This window comes from Dipodomys spectabilis, unplaced genomic scaffold (genome assembly GCF_019054845.1).
Source record: "Dipodomys spectabilis isolate Male_0828 unplaced genomic scaffold, ASM1905484v1 ptg000213l, whole genome shotgun sequence".
Classification (NCBI taxonomy): Eukaryota; Metazoa; Chordata; class Mammalia; order Rodentia; family Heteromyidae; genus Dipodomys; species Dipodomys spectabilis.
The window spans coordinates 612,450-630,552 of record NW_024870890.1 but is presented as its reverse complement, the minus strand read 5'-3'; the positions used below and the strand labels follow the sequence as shown (position 1 = coordinate 630,552).

Here is an 18,103-nt window from a genome sequence, read left to right as displayed (position 1 = left end):
CTCCCCCCTCCCCGCGCCTCCCCCCCTCCCCGCGGGGAGCGTCCGCTGCGGCCGGCGATGCCGCAGACGCCGCGCAGCCTCCCGGGCGGACGCAGCCGCTCTCCCGGCCCGCGGCCCCGGCCCGGCCCTCAGCGGGCACCGCGCGGAGGCTCCGCCCGGGTGGGCGCCGCGGCCGCTCCGGGCCCGCGCGTCCCCGCCGCCGCCTCCGCCGCGCGTCCGCGCCGCTGACCGGGCCCCGCCCGCCCCGCCCCGGCCTGGGCGGCCCCGGCCGCGTCCTCCGCGCTGCCCAGACGGTGCCGGGCGGCGGCGGGGACGCGCGGCGGCGGCATGGCGGGCTACCTGTGCCCCGCCGCCTACCCGGCCGCCGAGGAGCGCGAGTTCCTGCAGGCCTACGAGGACGTGCTGGAGCGGTACAAGGGTGCGTGCGGGCCGGGCGGGGCCGGGGCCGGGGGTCGGGGCCGGGCGGGGCCGGGGCCGGGGGTCGGGGCCGGGCGGGGTCGGGGCCGGGGACCGGGCGGGGCCGGGGGCCGGGGGTCGGGGCCGGGGGCCGGGCGGGGCCGGGGGTCCGGGGCTTGAGGCCCGGGGGTTGGGGGGCCGGGGGCCGGGGGGTCGGGGCCGGGCGGGGCGGCGCGGGCGTGGGGAGAGCCCGACGCGGGGAAGGGCGTGTCAGGCGCGGCCCCGCGGACCAGGTGCGCCGCCCGCGGGGTAGGAGCCGCCCGGCGGCGCCCGGGCCCCCGCACCCCGCACCCGCGCGTGACGCGCAGGGCGCCGCCGCCCGCGGACTTGCTCTCCGTGGGCCGCGCCCCTCTCGTCCCCGGGCGAGCCCGTCCACCGCCCAGCTGAGTCCAGACCCCGCGCCCCGCGCCTGGCTCCCCTTCCAGAGCCGGAAGTCCTGCGGCCCGCATCGAATTTGGTCAGCAGCACCCCTGGATTCCTTTGTACCGAGACTCCATTGTGTGTCACACCGCTACCAGCCAGTGTGGTATTTTAGGCGTGTGCGCGCGTGTGTGTGCGTGAGCAAGCGTGTGCATGTGCGGGATGGAAGCCTGCCTTCATCTTTTCGTTTCCGCTCATCTCCAGAAATACTGCAGCACAATCGTCTAAACCCTAAACCTTACTGAAGAAGCACATCTGTGGCGAAAGAGCTCACACTGTGGACTTGTTACACTTCACAAAATCGCAGCTGTACGATCTTCTTTTGTCATAAGAAGTTTTACATCCGTGTGTGTGGGCAGTTTGGGATGACAAGACAGAAATAGCCCAAGTGTTGATCTGAGGAGCCTGGAGACAGCAGACTGGTTTCAAGGCTTGTCTTTTATCTGCCTTTGTGAGTAAGGGAAAGTTACAGCTTGAAGGCCATTGCACTTCTCACCACACTTCTTTCTAATCCCGCGTTAGCCTGGCTACCAGCAATCTGGTCCCACATGCACTTCTTGAAACGTTTTGCTCGAGATGCCACAGAAAAGACCAGAAGGGATTTTTCTCCTTCTCTTTGTGGCTTGATCTGCACTGGCTTTCTCCATGTTCTGTGTTTCATTTAGTCTTGGAAAGGAAAGGAAATGCATTGGCCAGTGACTCCAGGGAAAGCTGGAGACCTGGAAAACTCATTGTTTGCCGGTGGGTTTTGAAGCCAGCCATGACTTCCCATCAGCGTCTGATACCATGACTTCACTCCAGTGCTTATTCGCCTGATCTAATCAGAAAAGAATTGTAGGCTTCGGGCAGGGAGTGTCAGCTTGCTATCCTTTCAGAGAGAGCAGTTGCTCCTTTTCTGAAATCATGCTTTGTTCAAAACATTCTGTGTTCCCATTTGAACTTCAGAGAGGTTATTTGGTTCCATTTCTGATGGAGTTCTGTGGCTACAGAGTGAGCTTGCATTGGCCTCAAGTATTATCAGGTTGCAGAGTTCTCATTTGCCCCAGCTGTTGAGTGGTGTAAGTGGGAGAGTCAGCTGGAGTAAATATAAAATCTGCCTATCATCAGAATGTAGAGTTGGGATAATCTGTAAGGTTAGGAAGTTCGAGTAGAGAGGAAGAGAGTGCTGAGTTCTGTTAGGCTCAGTCCTCAGTTAGCCTTGGACCCTTGGTAGAAAAGCAAGAGAAATTGTAAATGAGCCCTGAGTATTTATGGGGTGGTCTATTCTTGTGTCTAGCTTTAGTCCTTTACTTCTGAGTAAAAATAGGCAACTGTTCACTGAACTTGAATAATACAGGGAGAGATTTGGACTGCAAAGCCCAGCTCAGTGTTCTGACTCATATCTCATCTTGTTATTTGGGAAGTGTATTCTTAGAATACTCCAGATTAGGTAGGGATGGGAGGGGAGAAGTAGGGGAGAGTGATGGAAACGGTGACATGGATCTACATGCATTGTACTCATAACCTGACTTCGGGAATCGAAAACTCTGTACAGTTACTTAATAAAAAAAAATCTTAGATTAAAACCTCCTGGTTAAAAGGATCTGATATCTCAGCAGGTGTCAAAGTCAGGGTGAATAAAGTTACTTTTTTAAACAAAACACAGTTCTCACATCTCTAGCCTTCTCTTTTAGTATGTTGTTTATACTGGATATTGGCCATTCCTGTAACTAAATTACCCAGTGAGTGTGTTGTGTAGTAGTCACTTAGCACAGCACACAGTGATCTCTCTTGCTCACTAATGAAATCACTTACTTAGTGAAATGCAGCTGTTGGGTGTTATGGCGAGACTTGATGTCCCAACACTATTAATTTTTTTATGTGATGTGAAGTGAAAAAATGGTGTGAGAAAATGATATATCAGCCAACAAAGTTTCCTCTTTATGTGTTCAGACTTAAAGTTTTAAATTGTTGGGTTATTTTGGTCCAAGAAGTAGCATTTCTTCCATTGATCTTGAAATTAATTGAAAATAACTTGTCCTCACAGAATTTCAGTGGCATGTCACATCATCATTTCTGTGAAAGCTGATGAATGACTTGGTTACTTAACTACACTATCACTTAACTCCACCCCCCAAACTCTTCTGTTATTCAGACTATAGGCAGTTTTTATTTTCTGTTTCCCACAAACTCTTGCCTCACTGCTCACGTACACAGTGATGGAGGAATGAGTGAGACTGTGTAGTTTTCAGTGTCAGTTCAGTCACTGCCTTTGTGGACATGTGGTTGGGTAAAAACTCCCCTTTTTATTCTACACACCAATGCCAGGGCTCAGATGTGTGGACGGCTGGAGCAGAGGTCTGGAGAGATTTCTGCGGTGTGCAGGGTGGTGGCGATGGTCTTGCTCACGTCTTCTACTGGCTTCCAGGAGTCTGTAGGAACCTGATTTCTGCTGGTGCTGCGTTCACGGTCGAGCAGTCAGTTATGTCATAACTGGGCTTTGTGCTTCATGGTGGTGGTTAATATTGCAGCTACTTGGCATTTATTTAAAAGTCAGTCTTAATCTGTTAAATGTTTATGGCTCTAATAGACATCGGGTGATTGTGTTTAACCACATAGACATTTTCTTTTTCTCAGGTACTGAAAGCTCCAAGATAGGTAAGGGAAGGATTGCCAATGAGGGGCCTGGACCCATGTTTCTGACAGTGCTATGCGGCTGCTTTGTAACCACAAGATGGCTGCTGCTCTTCTAGCCCTTGTGTCTTGGTTCCAGGGGTCATCTTATCTGCAAAGTAGGAAATGTGGATTTTCATGTGGAGCCCATCTTGTGCCCTGAACAAAGCTGAACTTTGCCCCTGGCTTTGTGATGCTGCCTATCTTCATCTGGCACTACTGATATGTGCACATGTTACCCACCAGAACCCAGTGTGTTGGCCAGCATCACTGGTCTCTGGGGATTTTCCATATGACATGGGATGGTCTAGAACATTACTACCTGGATTTGGAAAGTGATTTCCAACAAGTGCTAGGATTTAAGTTGTCTAAGAACTTGTGTGTTATCTCACACCACAGGAAGGATCTGTATGCTCAAGAACAGGAACTACTACTAGCTACTTAACTTGGAAATTCACACTTAAGACCAAGATGCTTTTAGGTTTTGGGGGGTTTTCCTCCTTGGCTTAAGACTTATCTCTACATGCATGTAGTCAGGTACTTGAAAAAGGAAGCCTTTGTGCATTGGGAAGGTTTGAGGCTCTGTCTTAAACTTCGGGCGGTTTGTAGATGCCCGTTTCTGTGGTACCACATTTTAGGTAGTACATTGAGGGGCAGTTTGTTGCCTGGTTGTCTTGTCTTGTTGTGTAGTCAGCAAGGAGGTATGCGGCCCCTGCCTCCCAGTCTGTGTCTGTATGGAGGTCGGGGTGTGACCAGGGCGCTTTCCCCTGGAAGCTGGAGATGCCTAGAGCATAGGAAAGGAGAGGCAGTGCGGAGAGGGAGTAGTCCTGGAGCTGAGGACCCCTGGGCCTCCCGGACCTTCTAGATCCCGCAGAAACGAAGGCTGAGAGGATGGTCAGGGTGTTAATTATGTCCTGTTAGTTATAGAGAAGCCTCTTGCTTCTGCTCTTCTTTCTCCAGTGGCTTTTGAAGAGCAAACAGGAAAGATTCCTGGTGTCTGGTAGTTTGTGGCAGCACCTCCATTGTCAGCCCTCGGCCCAGGTAGATCCCCTGTGGCTGGAAGTAAAGCTGCCACTCTGCTCCTCCTGGCCCAGCCCTTGATGCAGCTTATTTGCTGCTGTTTTCCACTCTACTTTCACATCACCCAAAAAAGAAGCAGATAAACAGATGTGCTTCGGTCGGGGCCTCAGCTCTTACTCTGTGAAAAGGTGAAGTGTGGGGAAGGGGGGGCCCTGGTGGGGAGGCTGTGTGGCTGAGCGTCAGAGGATGTGATGGACACAGGTCACGTGAGCACACAGGTCACATGAGCGTGGGTGGCTATGGTGGTTACATGGGACCAGACCGGAAGGGGTCTCCGATGTTCTGCCCAGCACTGGATTTGGGCGTGGGATGGACGGGGCATGCGTGCCCGGAGTTTGCAGAGGGAGGGGGCCCAGTGGGCACTGCAGGATGTTTGTTGCCTGTGAGCTGGCCAGCTGCAGTGTGGGGAGACAGGGGAGGACCACTGACCATGAGAGCAGTTTCCAATGAGCACTTTCTAAGCTTCCTATTATCCTCTCTTGAAACCGCTGCCATTTCGCAGACTGGGAGATAATGTCTGGCTGGTCGCAGTGGTGTGCACCTGTCAGCCCAGCCGATGTCAGAAGTGAAGCGTAGGAAGATTGAGGTTCAAGAGTGGGCCCAGGCGTAAAGCAAGCCCCTGTCTCAAAATAACCAGCATTGAAAGGGCTGGAGGCACTGCTCAGGGGTGTGAGACCCCCAAGTTCAAGCCTTGGTACCAACAAAAGAAAGAAAACTTAATTTTCCTGGAACAATTGGGGTCTTGCTGGCAGCGTTTACCTTGGACATGAGGCGCACTGAGGACAAACATTTTGACCAGGAAATGACGCAGAGGTAGATTTTATGGGAATTTTTTTAACAGGAATCTGATTTGGATTAAAACCAGAATTTTTCTGAACTTTAGATGAGTGAAGTAAAATTAAAATTTCAGAGAATTTATTTCAACTCAATTATGAAATAGATTTTGGAGACTGACCATTTTATCCCAGTAGGATTATAAATTAAGATATCCATAAAACTAAAATACAACGTTAATGCGAACATTTCTTGAACATATTTAGGTTGAGGAAACACTGGAAATAATTAAGTTTGGGTAAATGTCACCAATGAATGCGACTACTTTGATTCATGCCTGAAATGTTTCCTGGAAAGAATTGTCAGAGGGAGTTGACAAAGTCTTGATTTTTCTCTCGTGGGTGCAAATATTCCTCAGTGGGTCCTGGTATTAAGGGTAGTACAAAAGATACTATTGTCCCAAGGGTTTAAGCCATCCCCTGTATTCAGTACTGAGGTTTTCTGTCCAGCGGGTCAGTATGCATTCATGATTTTTGGCATGAAGTAATGCTTCTTTTTTAATTTAACTTTTTGTTATGGCAAAGGTGATGTACAGAGCTGTTACATGTCAGGTAATGAGTACATTTCTTTTAGAACAGTGTCACCCCCTCCATTTTCTCCAGTTTCCCCCTCCTAACCACCCACTGTGTTCATTTCCAACATAGAGTTTAGTGAATAATATTTATATCATCTTTATGAGCCCAGTGGGGGACAGATAAGGAGGACCACTGTTCTGAGCAGTGGAGCAGTGTGTGAAGTAGACCTAAGACCGCAAGTGAAGCCATCAGCTTCCTCATAGCCCTCTCCTCCCCTCCCCTCCCCTCCCCTTCCCTTCCCTCCCTTCCCCTCCTTCCCCCCCTTCCTCTTCCTTCCCTTCCACTCTCTTTTTTTCCTTCTCTAATATATTATATTTTAGAGTAGCTTTAGGTTTAAAGAAAAACTGAGTGGAAAGTATAGCACTTCCCTGTTTGCCCTCCCTTTGCTGTGTAGACAGCTCTGTTGACATCTTTGTCAGTGGTTACAATGGATGAGCTGGCACCTCAGATGCAGAGTTGGTGGAGGGTTCACTGTGCTCTTCAGATCCGAGTCCTGACAGATGCACAGCGCTGAGGGTCTCCACCACCGTGTGGTGCAGGGCGGTTTCCCCCTGTGGGTCCCCCACAACCCAGGCTGGCGCATCCCCCTCCCCTCCCCCTCCGGCTGTCTCTATCGTTTGCCTTTTCAGAATGTTTTGTAGAGTCCTATGGCGTACGTTCTTCTCACATTGGCTTCTTTCATGGTCCGTGGCTTCTCATGGCTCAGTGGTTTATCTTTCCTTTATCACGGAGTAATAAATAGTCCTTTGTCTGATGTGCGGCAGTGTGTTTACATGTTGTGTACTGAGGCCATCTTGGTGGCTCATTTTTTGTCAATTAGTTGGAAAGCTGCTGCACACATTTTGTGTGCAGGTTTTTGTGCAGGTTCCAGGTCATTTGGGTAAAGGATGTAGTTATTGCTCATGTGTGTGTGTGCACATGCGCGTGCACCATGGCTTGAACTCAAAGGTCTCAGTCTTGCTCTGCTTTGTTGCCCAATGTCATTTGAGCCATGCCTCTGTAACAGCTTTTTGCTGATTAATTGGAGATTGAGTCTCAGGGCTTTTCTGTCCCAGTTGGTTTCAAACCATGGTCCTCCACTAACCCAGGTGTTTACAAAACACATGCCTCATTTATGAGGGAGGAGCCGTAGGCCCAGGCACCTCCAAGGGCTCCATTTCCCAGTGCACTGCTGCAAACATATCCAAACCATGCCACCATCTCCTACCTGAGCCATTCTGAAGGACGTAGTATTGTTTCTTCTTTCTTCCGCTCTTTTCCTTCCTTTCCTCTTTTCCTCCCTCCCTTGAAATTTATGGTGCTTGGGTTTATTGTTTAACCTTGTGATAAGTGAGGATATGTACATACATTTTGTATGCTCATTTGCTAACTGTGCATCTATCTGCTAGATAGGCTTTGGGGAGGTTTCTGTTCAGATTCTTTTTTTTTTTGTCGGCTGTGGGGCTTGAACTCTGGTCCTGGGAGCTGTTCCTCAGCTCAAGGTGAGTGCTCTACCACTTGAGCGCTACACAGCACCACTTAGGATTTTCTGGTGGTTCATTGTAGATAAGAGTCTCATAGACTTTCCTGCCCAGCTGGCTTTAAATGGCGATCCTCAGCTTCTAGCCTTCTGAATAGCTAGGATGACAGGCGTGAGCCACTGGTGTCAGCCAGATTTTTAAAAATATTTTTTATTGTAAAGATACTGTACACAGGAGTTACAGTTACCTGAGTAAGATAATGAGTACATCTTCTATCAAGCGTTGTTACCCCCTCCTTTGTTTTTCCCCTATTCTCCCTTCCCTCCTCACCTCCCCAGCAGCCAGATGTTTTGATCACTTTTAAATTGGTTGTTTCTTCTTTTTTAGCAGTGTTACTGGAGTTTGAACTCAGGCCCTTGTACCCCTGGACCTTTGCATGGGTTATTGTAGAATGGGGTTCTTGCTTCCTGCCCTAGAGTGTACTGGCTGGGGTTTGAACTCAGGATCTTGCATGTACACCAGCCCTTTGCACTGGTTATTGTAGAGTGGGGTCTCCCGATCCACCTTCTGTAGCTGGCCTGACAGGAATTGCTGATACACTTAGCTTTCCTTCTTGGAGATAGTCTTGTGGGTTTTTCTCCCTGAGGCTGGTCCCAAACTCTGATCATACCATTTTCAGGCCCCTAAGTAGCTGGGATTACAGGTTTGAGCCACTGATACCTGGCTTTTGTTTTCTTATTGTTGAGTTTTAAGAGATTTTTACATACACTCTGGGTAGGAATTCTTGATTAGATCATGTTTTGCAAATGGCCAGTGGCCTTTTTACAGCATTACCTCCTTTTGATAGCTTTGAGCGATTCATTGCCTTTTAGATATTATTTAAATGAATATGAGCATAATTATTTCTCTTTATCTGATCCTACCGTGCTTAAGTACTGTTTCATTTTGGCTAAGTACTTTGTGTATTAGGCTCAGTCTAGCTGTCTGACGGTTAGCTTGATCTGTCTGCACATGCCTGCACATGGCAGGCTAGGTGTTCAGTCAGTTAGCTGTGGTGCTGAAGAATGCTTGTGCCTAAAATTAGTTGGACCGTCCTATTTTAAGAATAGATTGAAATTGACAATCCCTGTCCTGTAAAACATGCGGAAGTTAAACTCTGGAGATTGAGCTGTAATCAGAAACATAGTTGGGTAGAGAGTAGTTTGTTTTAATTATTACTGTGGTTGATTTTTTTTTTTTTTTTTTTTTTTTTTTTTTGCCAGTCCTGGGTCTTGAACTCAGGCCTCAGCGCTGTCCCTGAGCTTTTTTTGCTCAAGGCCAAAACTTTACCACTTGAGCCAAAGCTTTACTTCCTTCTTTTTTGGTGGTTAATTGGAGATAAGTCTCATGGACTTTCCTGCTCAGGCTGGCTTGGAACCATGATCCTCAGATTTCAGCCTCCTGAGAATAGCTAGGATGACAGGCATGAGCCACTGGCGCCCAGGTTTTATTTAAAAATTTTTTAGAAAGTATTTGTCTCAGTGGTTTGATTATAACCTAGCTATAATGAATGTATACAGAATATAAGAACTCAACATTTTATACTGTTGTTCCTTAGAGTTGAAATATGATTTAATGTAAACATTGTCTTTGATTTTTAACAGATGAGTTAAGAGCAAGATTATTGTATTTTTCCTGCAGCATATTTTACAAGGATCGCAGCCCCCACAAGCTTATGAACCCTAGCAGACCAGTGACTACCTTTACTAGTGTAAATAAATAAATGATTAAAACAGTGTTTGGCCATCTATTTTGTGACCTTTGTGATGTTACATAACAGAAGCTAGAAAATATGAAAAACAGGAGACCAAAAGCTGAATGATTGAAACTCAGAGCTTGAGTTTTGCATGTATTAGGAATTTTAAGTGAGGTACAGTCTTCTGTACCCATCCGACAACAATGCATCTTGTCAGTGTTACAGTGGTCAGTGTTAGCAATTTAGTCCCCATGTTTTTTTCTCTGTGGACTTTCTGAGGATTTGGTTCTCACAGAAAGCAAGGTGTGGGATAGGGCTAGGCATGTAGTTCTGTGGTAGAGTGCACAGCCCCAGCATGCACAAGGCCGCTGGCATGCACAAGGCCCTGGGTTGGGTCCCAGCACCAGAAAGAGAGAGAGAGAGAGAGAAAGGCAAGAATATTTTATTTTGTGGAAAATCAGAATTTATCTGAATACCTTTTTCTTTTAGGAGAATGCATAGAAATTTTAACTTGTGGTATGGTAGAATTAAAATGATAAATGAAACGATAAGCATTAACGTTCCTTTGGAAAACTTCAAGCAACTTTGTACCCAGCCTGTCTTCTCTTTCTAGTCCGAAAGCAAGTCTATGTGCCACGTGAACAGTGACCACAGAATGTTCCCCCTCCCCCAGCCTCTTGTCATTTTACTTCGCAGTGCCCAGATACACTGGAAGAGAAGTGGTCCTCACCAAGCTGGCACACATGACCTAGTTCTATCCTTACAGATCCTTAAAATCTGTGCATAGGCACCAGGGCCTCCAGAAGGAAGAGGATCAGAGGCCATGCCATCTCCGAACGCACAGCTGGGTGAGGAATAGGGCAGGGCCCACTCCCGAGGACTGCCACCTGGAAGAGGGATCTGGGCGCCAGGGCTTACCTGCTGGGTTGGTATGGGAAAGCAGGCAGATCTCAGTGGGCGGGGGGAGCTGTGGGGTGGACGGGTGGTGTGCAGAAGTCCCACCATGGAATGGGCGCAGATCTCCCACTGCTCTTTACTCTGGTGGTAGGGAAAGCAAGGCCATAATGACAGAATCAGTAGGTTCATAAAATCAGACAGGTTTTTCTTCTTAGCTTAGCACCGAGTTGAAAATTTTGCAGTTTTTTCAGAATTCTTGTACCATAAATACATTATCAAGTCTAAAGATTTAGTAAGACCCAGCTTTTAGTCCTGACTTAGGGAATGTGAAGATAGAATGAACCATCACCCTGAATTCATGATTATTATAATTTTAGTGCCTCACAGATTTGCCAAGTTTTTTTTTTTTTTTTTTTTTGGGTCCTGTCATGGGGCCTGAACTCTGGGGGCCTGGGCGCTGTCCCTCAGCAGTTCAGCTCAAGGCTAGCACTCTACCACTTGAGCCACAGCGCCACTTCCGGCTTTTTTCTTTTAGCTTATATGATGCTGAGGAATCAAGCCCAGGGCCTCAGGCATGCAAGGCAAGTGCTCTACCACTGAGCCACCTTCCCAGCCCTATTTGCCAAGTTTTTACACATTGGATTCAATTGAATTCTTACAGCAGCTCCCTGAGTTAGCTGATTTCACAGCCAGTGCAGGACATCAGGTTCACATGGCTGTGACTGTGGCGGCCCGGGGCCTGCGACCTGCCCCGCAGCTGGTGCGGAGACCGCCCTGTGGATAGCGCTAATCTACAGGCTGAGCATGGGTAGCTGCCTGCTCATCCATCCCATCACTGCAGCAGAGGACTTAGTGTCTTGAGGAAAAACCCTGTTTTCCTTTATTTCTGTTGTAATTGAAGCAGCGTTTCCAATGGTAAGGTTCGTTGTAGCTTTCTAAATTTGAGCAGAAAAACGATCCCATTGGCTAAACAAGTAATTTCTCTACTCAGTGGAAAAGAGGAGCTATGGAGGTACTTGGAGGAGTGTGGAAGACTCACACATACTTGCTTACACTTTTGGAAAATAAAGATGTGCAAAACATGAATGAAAAGCAAGTTCTCTTCTGTTATCTGAAGACATGACAATTTTCTGGTAGGACATACGTGTCATTTTGCATTTGGAAATGACTGCCATACTTATGATTTTTCTTTTTTTTCCTCAGAAATTATAATTGATTTCTTTTGAAAAACTTTTTTTTTTGTTGGTTGCAGGGCTTGAACTCAGGGCCTGGGCACTGTCTCTGAGCCTCTTTGTGCTCAAGGCTAGTGCTCTACTATTTGAGCCACAGCACCACTTCTGGTTTTTCAGTGGTTAATTAGAGATAAGAGTCTCATGGACTTCTTCCCTGGCTGGCTTCAAACCATGATCCTCAGATCTCAGCCTCCTGAGTAGCTAGGATGACAGCCATGAGCCACTGGTGCTCAGCATGAAGAAAATTTTTCAGATGCTCCTGGGTTTTTTGAGTTTTAGGTTTTGTTTGTGTTTGTTTTTCATGACTTCTGCAGTCTTTTTTTTTTTTTGTCAGTCATGGGGCTTGAACTCTGGGTTTGGGCACTGTCCTTGTGCTCTTCAGCTCAAGGCAAGTGCTCTACCACTTGGGCCACAGGGCCACTTCTGACTTCTGCAGTCTTGAGGACACTGAACAGCACTTATCTGTAGCATTGATTGAAGTATGACTTTGCAAGAAATTTACAACAGTTTTTTTTCTGCTCCCATTACCTGAATTAACGACCCAAAACTTGGTCTTTAGGATGGGACACATGACTTCTTCTCATGTTCCCTTTCCCCTCCTCTCCCAACCCTCTTTTCTTTTTTTTTTTGGGAGGGGGCCCAGTCGAGGGGCCTGAACTCTGGGCCTGGGCGCTGTCCCTCAGCTCTTCAGCTCAAGGCCAGCGCTCTACCACTTGAGCTACAGTGCCACTTCTGGCTTTTTTCTTTTTGCTTATGTGGTGCTGAGGAATTGAACCCAGGGCCTCAGGCATGCAAGGCAAGCGCTCTACCACTGAGCCACCTTCCCAGCCCCTCAACCCTCTTTCTTTCTCCTCTCTCTCCTCCCTCCCTCTCCTTCATCACCCTCTTCTTTTTCTTTTCACTCCCTAGTGGAGGTAGGAGGTTCTTCCTTGGCTGTGTCTAAGTCACTTAATGAAAGAGCCAAAGATTGACGGGGACCTAGCAGAGAGCATGGAAGTGAGGAGTAGAAGAAGCAAAGCAGTGCAGACAGGACGGGACCGGTGGCCCTCCGTAGTGAGAGGGATGCCACGTTCTGTTCCATTGCATGCTTGTGTTTTAGGGACCGGTAATGACACATTTCCCACAGCGGCTCGCCAGCGCTCTTGGATCCAATACAAATGGAAACTATGACATGTGATTGAAAAGTCCTTCATCTTGGAGCTGGATTGGACGCAGGCTTCGGCTTTAGAGTGGGGTGGTTTGCTAGTACCTATCAGATCTGTCCCCAGGAGTCAGATCTGGGTCTGTCCCTGTGCATTCTGAGGAGCTGCTAGGTTCTGGAACCTTCCCTTCAGGTCGGGACTGGAGGGAGGAGAATGGCAGTGTGGCCTGCGTGCTAACTCGTGTAAGAATAGATGGCTGTGGAAGGGCAGGAGGTTTGGATTTGACAGTGGATGACCATTTTAGGGAGAAACTTACAGGAGCTTAGGAAAAATGAGCAACAGAAGATATAGAGTCCCTACCCATATGTGTCCTCAGCATCTCCCCAGAGCATCTCTTAGCATCTGGAAGCATGTGTTATCATATTGGCACTGGGTGACGTGGGAAGCAGCCCTCTCCCTCTGCATAGGGACAGCGTGGGAATAGGAGTGACTGAAGAAGGTTCCTGCGATGCCCAACCTGGGGAGGGGACTTCTATCTCCTGAAACACTGCCACGCATTGACAGGAACAGGAGAATCGAACGTGTCCCTGTAGGCACATCATTTATGTATGTGTTGCCCTATGTCCTAACACAAGATGTGTGACAAGCATGGACGATGCTGGGACCCTTGGCCATTCTGTCGAAGTTACTGTTGTATCTCACTGGAGCGACTTGCCCGTTTGATGTGACTAAAGTTGCTAAGTAATGTCGGAAGGGCAGAGCAGTTCTGGGAGATGTGGGGACTATATTTGGTGACAGTTTGGCTCTTAGCTTTTCTCTTTTAAGGAGGCATCCATATTGAACAGAGGCCTGGTTATTTTTAAAGAAGATCAAATCTCTTGGGCTGTGGCAGTACAGAACAAGCAAGGCCTCTGTCTGAAGCAGCTATAGACTAAGATATGTGGTTCTAAATTTAGGGTCACAGCTTTGAAAAGAAACTTGAGGTTACCCAGCCATATTGGTAGCTACCTGTTAATCCAGTACTCAAGAGGCTGGGTGAGGCTAGAGGGCCATGAGTTCAAGGCTAGCTTTGACTAGATAGAGAGCTCTTGTCTTAAAAAGAAATCCCTTTGGTTGGTTTTCAGTCGTTTGCATTCACAGCATGAGTAGGGACCAGAACTAGTGATAACTAATGCTTTAGTAGTTACCACCTTTTATTTCTTTCCTGTGAGAAAGAAGTTAAAGAGAAGGAAAGGAATTTCTTCTAACAATCACTGTTTCACGGCGGCGGGCTGAAGGATGTTGTCCCAAAGAGCAGTGTTTGAATCTATAGCATTTGCTGGTACCCCAGTGTAAATACATTCACCATGGTGATTCCAGCACTCCAGATTAGAGCCACAGGAAACACACCGGTTCACAAGAAGTCAGGTGCCAATGAACTGTTTGTCCAGTTTTGTCCAGCTTCCTTTAACCGCTAACAGGTGGAGCAGTCTTTGAAGAGTGGGCAGTGAGCCGGGTCTCTACAGCCCTCTGACCTGCCAAGTGATAGCCACTCTGCACAGTTTCATGGAACACTGAGCACAGCACCTGAGAGCTGAGGCCATGCACTGAGCACGCAGCACCTGAGCGCTGAGTCTGCCCTGAGCACCTGAGAGCTGAGGCCATGCACTGAGCACACAGCACCTGAGAGCTGAGTCTGTGCCCTGAGCATCTGAGAGCTGAGGCCATGCACTGAGCACACAGTACCTGAGCGCTGAGTCTGTGCCCTGAGCACCTGAGAGCTGAGTCTGTGCCCTGAGCATCTGAGAGCTGAGGCCATGCACTGAGCACACAGTACCTGAGCGCTGAGTCTGTGCCCTGAGCACCTGAGCGCTGAGTCTGTGCCCTGAGCATCTGAGAGCTGAGGCCATGCACTGAGCACACAGCACCTGAGTGCTGAGGCCTACACACAGTGCACACAGCACCTGAGAGCTGAGGCCATGCACTGAGCACACAGCACCTGAGAGCTGAGGCCATGCACTGAGCACACAGCACCTGAGAGCTGAGTCTGTGCCCTGAGTACCTGAGAGCTGAGGCCATGCAATGAGCACACAGCACCTGAGCGCTGAGTCTGTGCCATGAGCACCTGAGAGCTGAGGCTATGCACTGAGCACACAGCACCTGAGAGCTGAGTCAGTGACCTGAGCACTTGAGAGCTGAGGCCATGCACTGAGCACACAGCACCTGAGTGCTGAGTCTGTGCCCTGAGCACCTGAGCGCTGAGGCCATGCACTGAGCACACAGCACCTGAGAGCTGAGTCTGTGCCCTGAGCATCTGAGAGCTGAGGCCATGCACTGAGCACACAGCACCTGAGTGCTGAGTCTGTGCCCTGAGCACCTGAGCGCTGAGGCCATGCACTGAGCACACAGCACCTGAGAGCTGAGTCTGTGCCCTGAGCATCTGAGAGCTGAGGCCATGCACTGAGCACACAGCACCTGAGTGCTGAGGCCTACACACAGTGCGCACAGCACCTGAGCGCTGAGTCTGTGCCCTGAGCACCTGAGCGCTGAGGCCATGCACTGAGCACATAGCACCTGAGTGCTGAGGCCTACACACAGTACACACAGCACCTGAGAGCTGAGTCTGTGCCCTGAGCACCTGAGAGCTGAGGCCATGCACTGAGCACACAGCACCTGAGCGCTGAGTCTGTGCCCTGATCACCTGAGAGCTGAGGCTATCCACTGAGCACACAGCACCTGAGAGCTGAGTCTGTGCCCTGAGCACCTGCGAGCTGAGGCTATGCATTGAGCACATATTACCTGAGCCCTGAGGCCATGCACTGAGCACACAGCACCTGAGAGCTGAGGCCTACACACAGTGCACACAGCACCTGAGAGCTGAGTCTGCGCCCTGAGCACCTGAGAGCTGAGTCTGTGCCCTGAGCACCTGAGAGCTGAGGCCATGCACTGAGCACACAGCACCTGAGAGCTGAGGCCATGCACTGAGCACACAGCACCTGAGAGCTGAGGCCATGTACTGAGCACACAGCACCTGAGAGCTGAGGCCATGTACTGAGCACACAGCACCTGAGAGCTGAGGCCATGCACTGAGCACACAGCACCTGAGAGCTGAGGCCATGTACTGAGCACACAGCACCTGAGAGCTGAGGCCATGCACTGAGCACACAGCACTTGAGAGCTGAGTCTGTGCCCTGAGCATCTGAGAGCTGAGGCCTTGCACTGAGCACACAGCACCTGAGAGCTGAGTCTGTGCCCTGAGCACCTGAGAGCTGAGTCTGTCCCCTGAGCATCTGAGAGCTGAGGCCATGCACTGAGCACACAGCACCTGAGAGCTGAGGCCATGCACTGAGCACACAGCACCTGAGAGCTGAGTCTGTGCCCTGAGCACCTGAGAGCTGAGGCCATGCACTGAGCACACAGCACCTGAGAGCTGAGTCTGTGCCCTGAGCATCTGAGAGCTGAGGCCATGCACTGAGCACACAGCACCTGAGAGCTGAGTCTGTGCCCTGAGCATCTGAGAGCTGAGGCCATGCACTGAGCACACAGCACCTGAGTGCTGAGTCTGTGCCCTGAGCACCTGCGAGCTGAGGCTATGCATTGAGCACATATTACCTGAGCCCTGAGGCCATGCACTGAGCACACAGCACCTGAGAGCTGAGGCCTACACACAGTGCACACAGCACCTGAGAGCTGAGTCTGCGCTCTGAGCACCTGAGAGCTGAGGCCATGCACTGAGCACACAGCACCTGAGAGCTGAGGCCATGCACTGTGCACACAGCACCTGAGCGCTGAGTCTGTGCCCTGAGCACCTCAGCGCTGAGGCCATGCACTGAGCACACAGTACCTGAGTGCTGAGGCCTACACACAGTGCACACAGCACCTGAGAGCTGAGTCTGTGCCCTGAGCACCTGAGAGCTGAGGCCATGCACTGAGCACACAGTACCTGAGAGCTGAGGCGATGCACTGGGCACACAGTACCTGAGCGCTGAGGCCATGCACTGAGCACACAGCACCTGAGAGCTGAGTCTGTGCCCTGAGCACCTGAGAGCTGAGGCCATGCACTGAGCACACAGCACCTGTGTGCTGAGGCCATGCAGCACACACAAGCCTGAGCAGAGGCCTTTACAAAGCTTCCCTGGTCCCTGATGTACCAAGCAGTGAGGTCCAGCCACCTAGCAGCAGCACGGCTTGGGATCACTGGTAGCTCACTGTAGCATCTTGAACTTCATGAAGCAGCCTTACCTATGGCGTGACAGCATGAGGAACCCTGTGCTATCATTAGCAGGGAGCAGGTAACAGTTCTCAAGCTCCCAAACAGACAGGCAAGGCCTCTCATTTCAACATTGACAAACGCAAACAGGAGGAGAAAGCCAGTGAGACTTACTTTGCTTTTCAGGGCCTTTTTACACACTCGCTACAGCTTATTAGCAACAGCGTTCTTGTCAAACATTTCCCCCCTTTCCACACTGCTTCAAAAGCCATACAAATGCCAGCTTATGAGACCTCATTCAGGCTAACCCACCAAGCAACACTGACTCCCATCCCCTGCAAACTAAGAAAATGAAAAGGGGTTCAACCACTTAAAAAGGAACAGGCATTAGGTGGATGCATTGTTGAAATGCGAGGGACAAAGAGAGGCCTACACATATTTGTTAAGTTCCTGTGTGATTTGGCCGGACCTCATGGTCTGTGAAGACCATGTCCAATCTCCAGCACTGGGGCGCGGGGCACAGGTGTAGGGAGAAGGGACTTACAAGGTATGGGGGGCCCTGGGCTGAGGAGGGACACAGGCTCTGGAGACAGGTATCCTGACCATGCAGCCCAGACTACAGTGCTGGGCAAGTTAATCACAATGTGATCAATGCCATCAAATGCAAAATAAGGATCATTTAAGCAGGTGAGACTTCAGGATGCAACTTCAAGGATGATATGACCACGTGATATGTCTGAGGGAACTGTTTATCTCGTCAACGCTGAGCTAGAGCTGCTCACAGCCTGACATTATTGCGGGATTTTCAGGACTGCCAGCTAGTTGATCAATGTAGCCACCATTAAAAACTAAATGACGTGAACCTATTAAATAAGTTACAAACCCCACCAGTCACTAAGCCCTTTCCTACACTGCATTTCACTTTGGTCCTGTGTTAACTGAAATTGTGTGCACGGTGGAGGTGGAGTACTATGCATTGTTTACCTGTGTTGTGAGCCGAACTTCAGACATAAACCTGGAAGGACATCAGCAGGAAGGTGTAGCAAGAGAAGGTTCTGGACTTAGTGGTGTTTATTCTCCCGCCTGGAAGTCACCCTTGGGTTATGGCCTGGGATGCACTGGTAGACTTGATGATCAGGATTGATTCTGGTGGCTTGAGAGGAGGACGAGTGAAACCATTCACACACTCATTTTTCAATCAAGACACAAAGTGAATCTACCTTAAAGTCTGCCTGTTGTCTGTCTGTCTGTCTGTAGTGGCAATGCTGGCCTCCCATTGCTGGCAGCCACTCTACTGCTGGAGTCACTGTACCCACTGAGATCACGAATGTTTACATTTTGCTTGTTAATGGTAGGTCTAAGCACAGTGTGTGTGGCCGTCTCACCGTGCTTTCATCCAGCGCCATTGATAGCATCGTGTGGCCTCACGGC

The 18,103-nt window shown here is 49.7% G+C and overlaps 1 protein-coding gene across 4 annotated transcripts in view; it reads left to right on the top strand.

The window, feature by feature from the left end:
• Dst (dystonin) overlaps positions 1-18,103 on the top strand; it is a 327,245-nt gene that overhangs the window by 71,092 nt on the left and 238,050 nt on the right. For 3 of the 4 annotated variants that reach the window (XM_042696940.1, XM_042696939.1, XM_042696941.1), the window contains exon 1: positions 328-418. The exons of the other annotated variant lie outside the window; for it this stretch is intronic. In XM_042696940.1, coding sequence (XP_042552874.1) covers positions 328-418 — 91 coding nt within the window. Of the gene's footprint in view, positions 1-327; positions 419-18,103 lie in introns of those variants that run through there. 4 annotated transcript variants of the gene reach the window in all.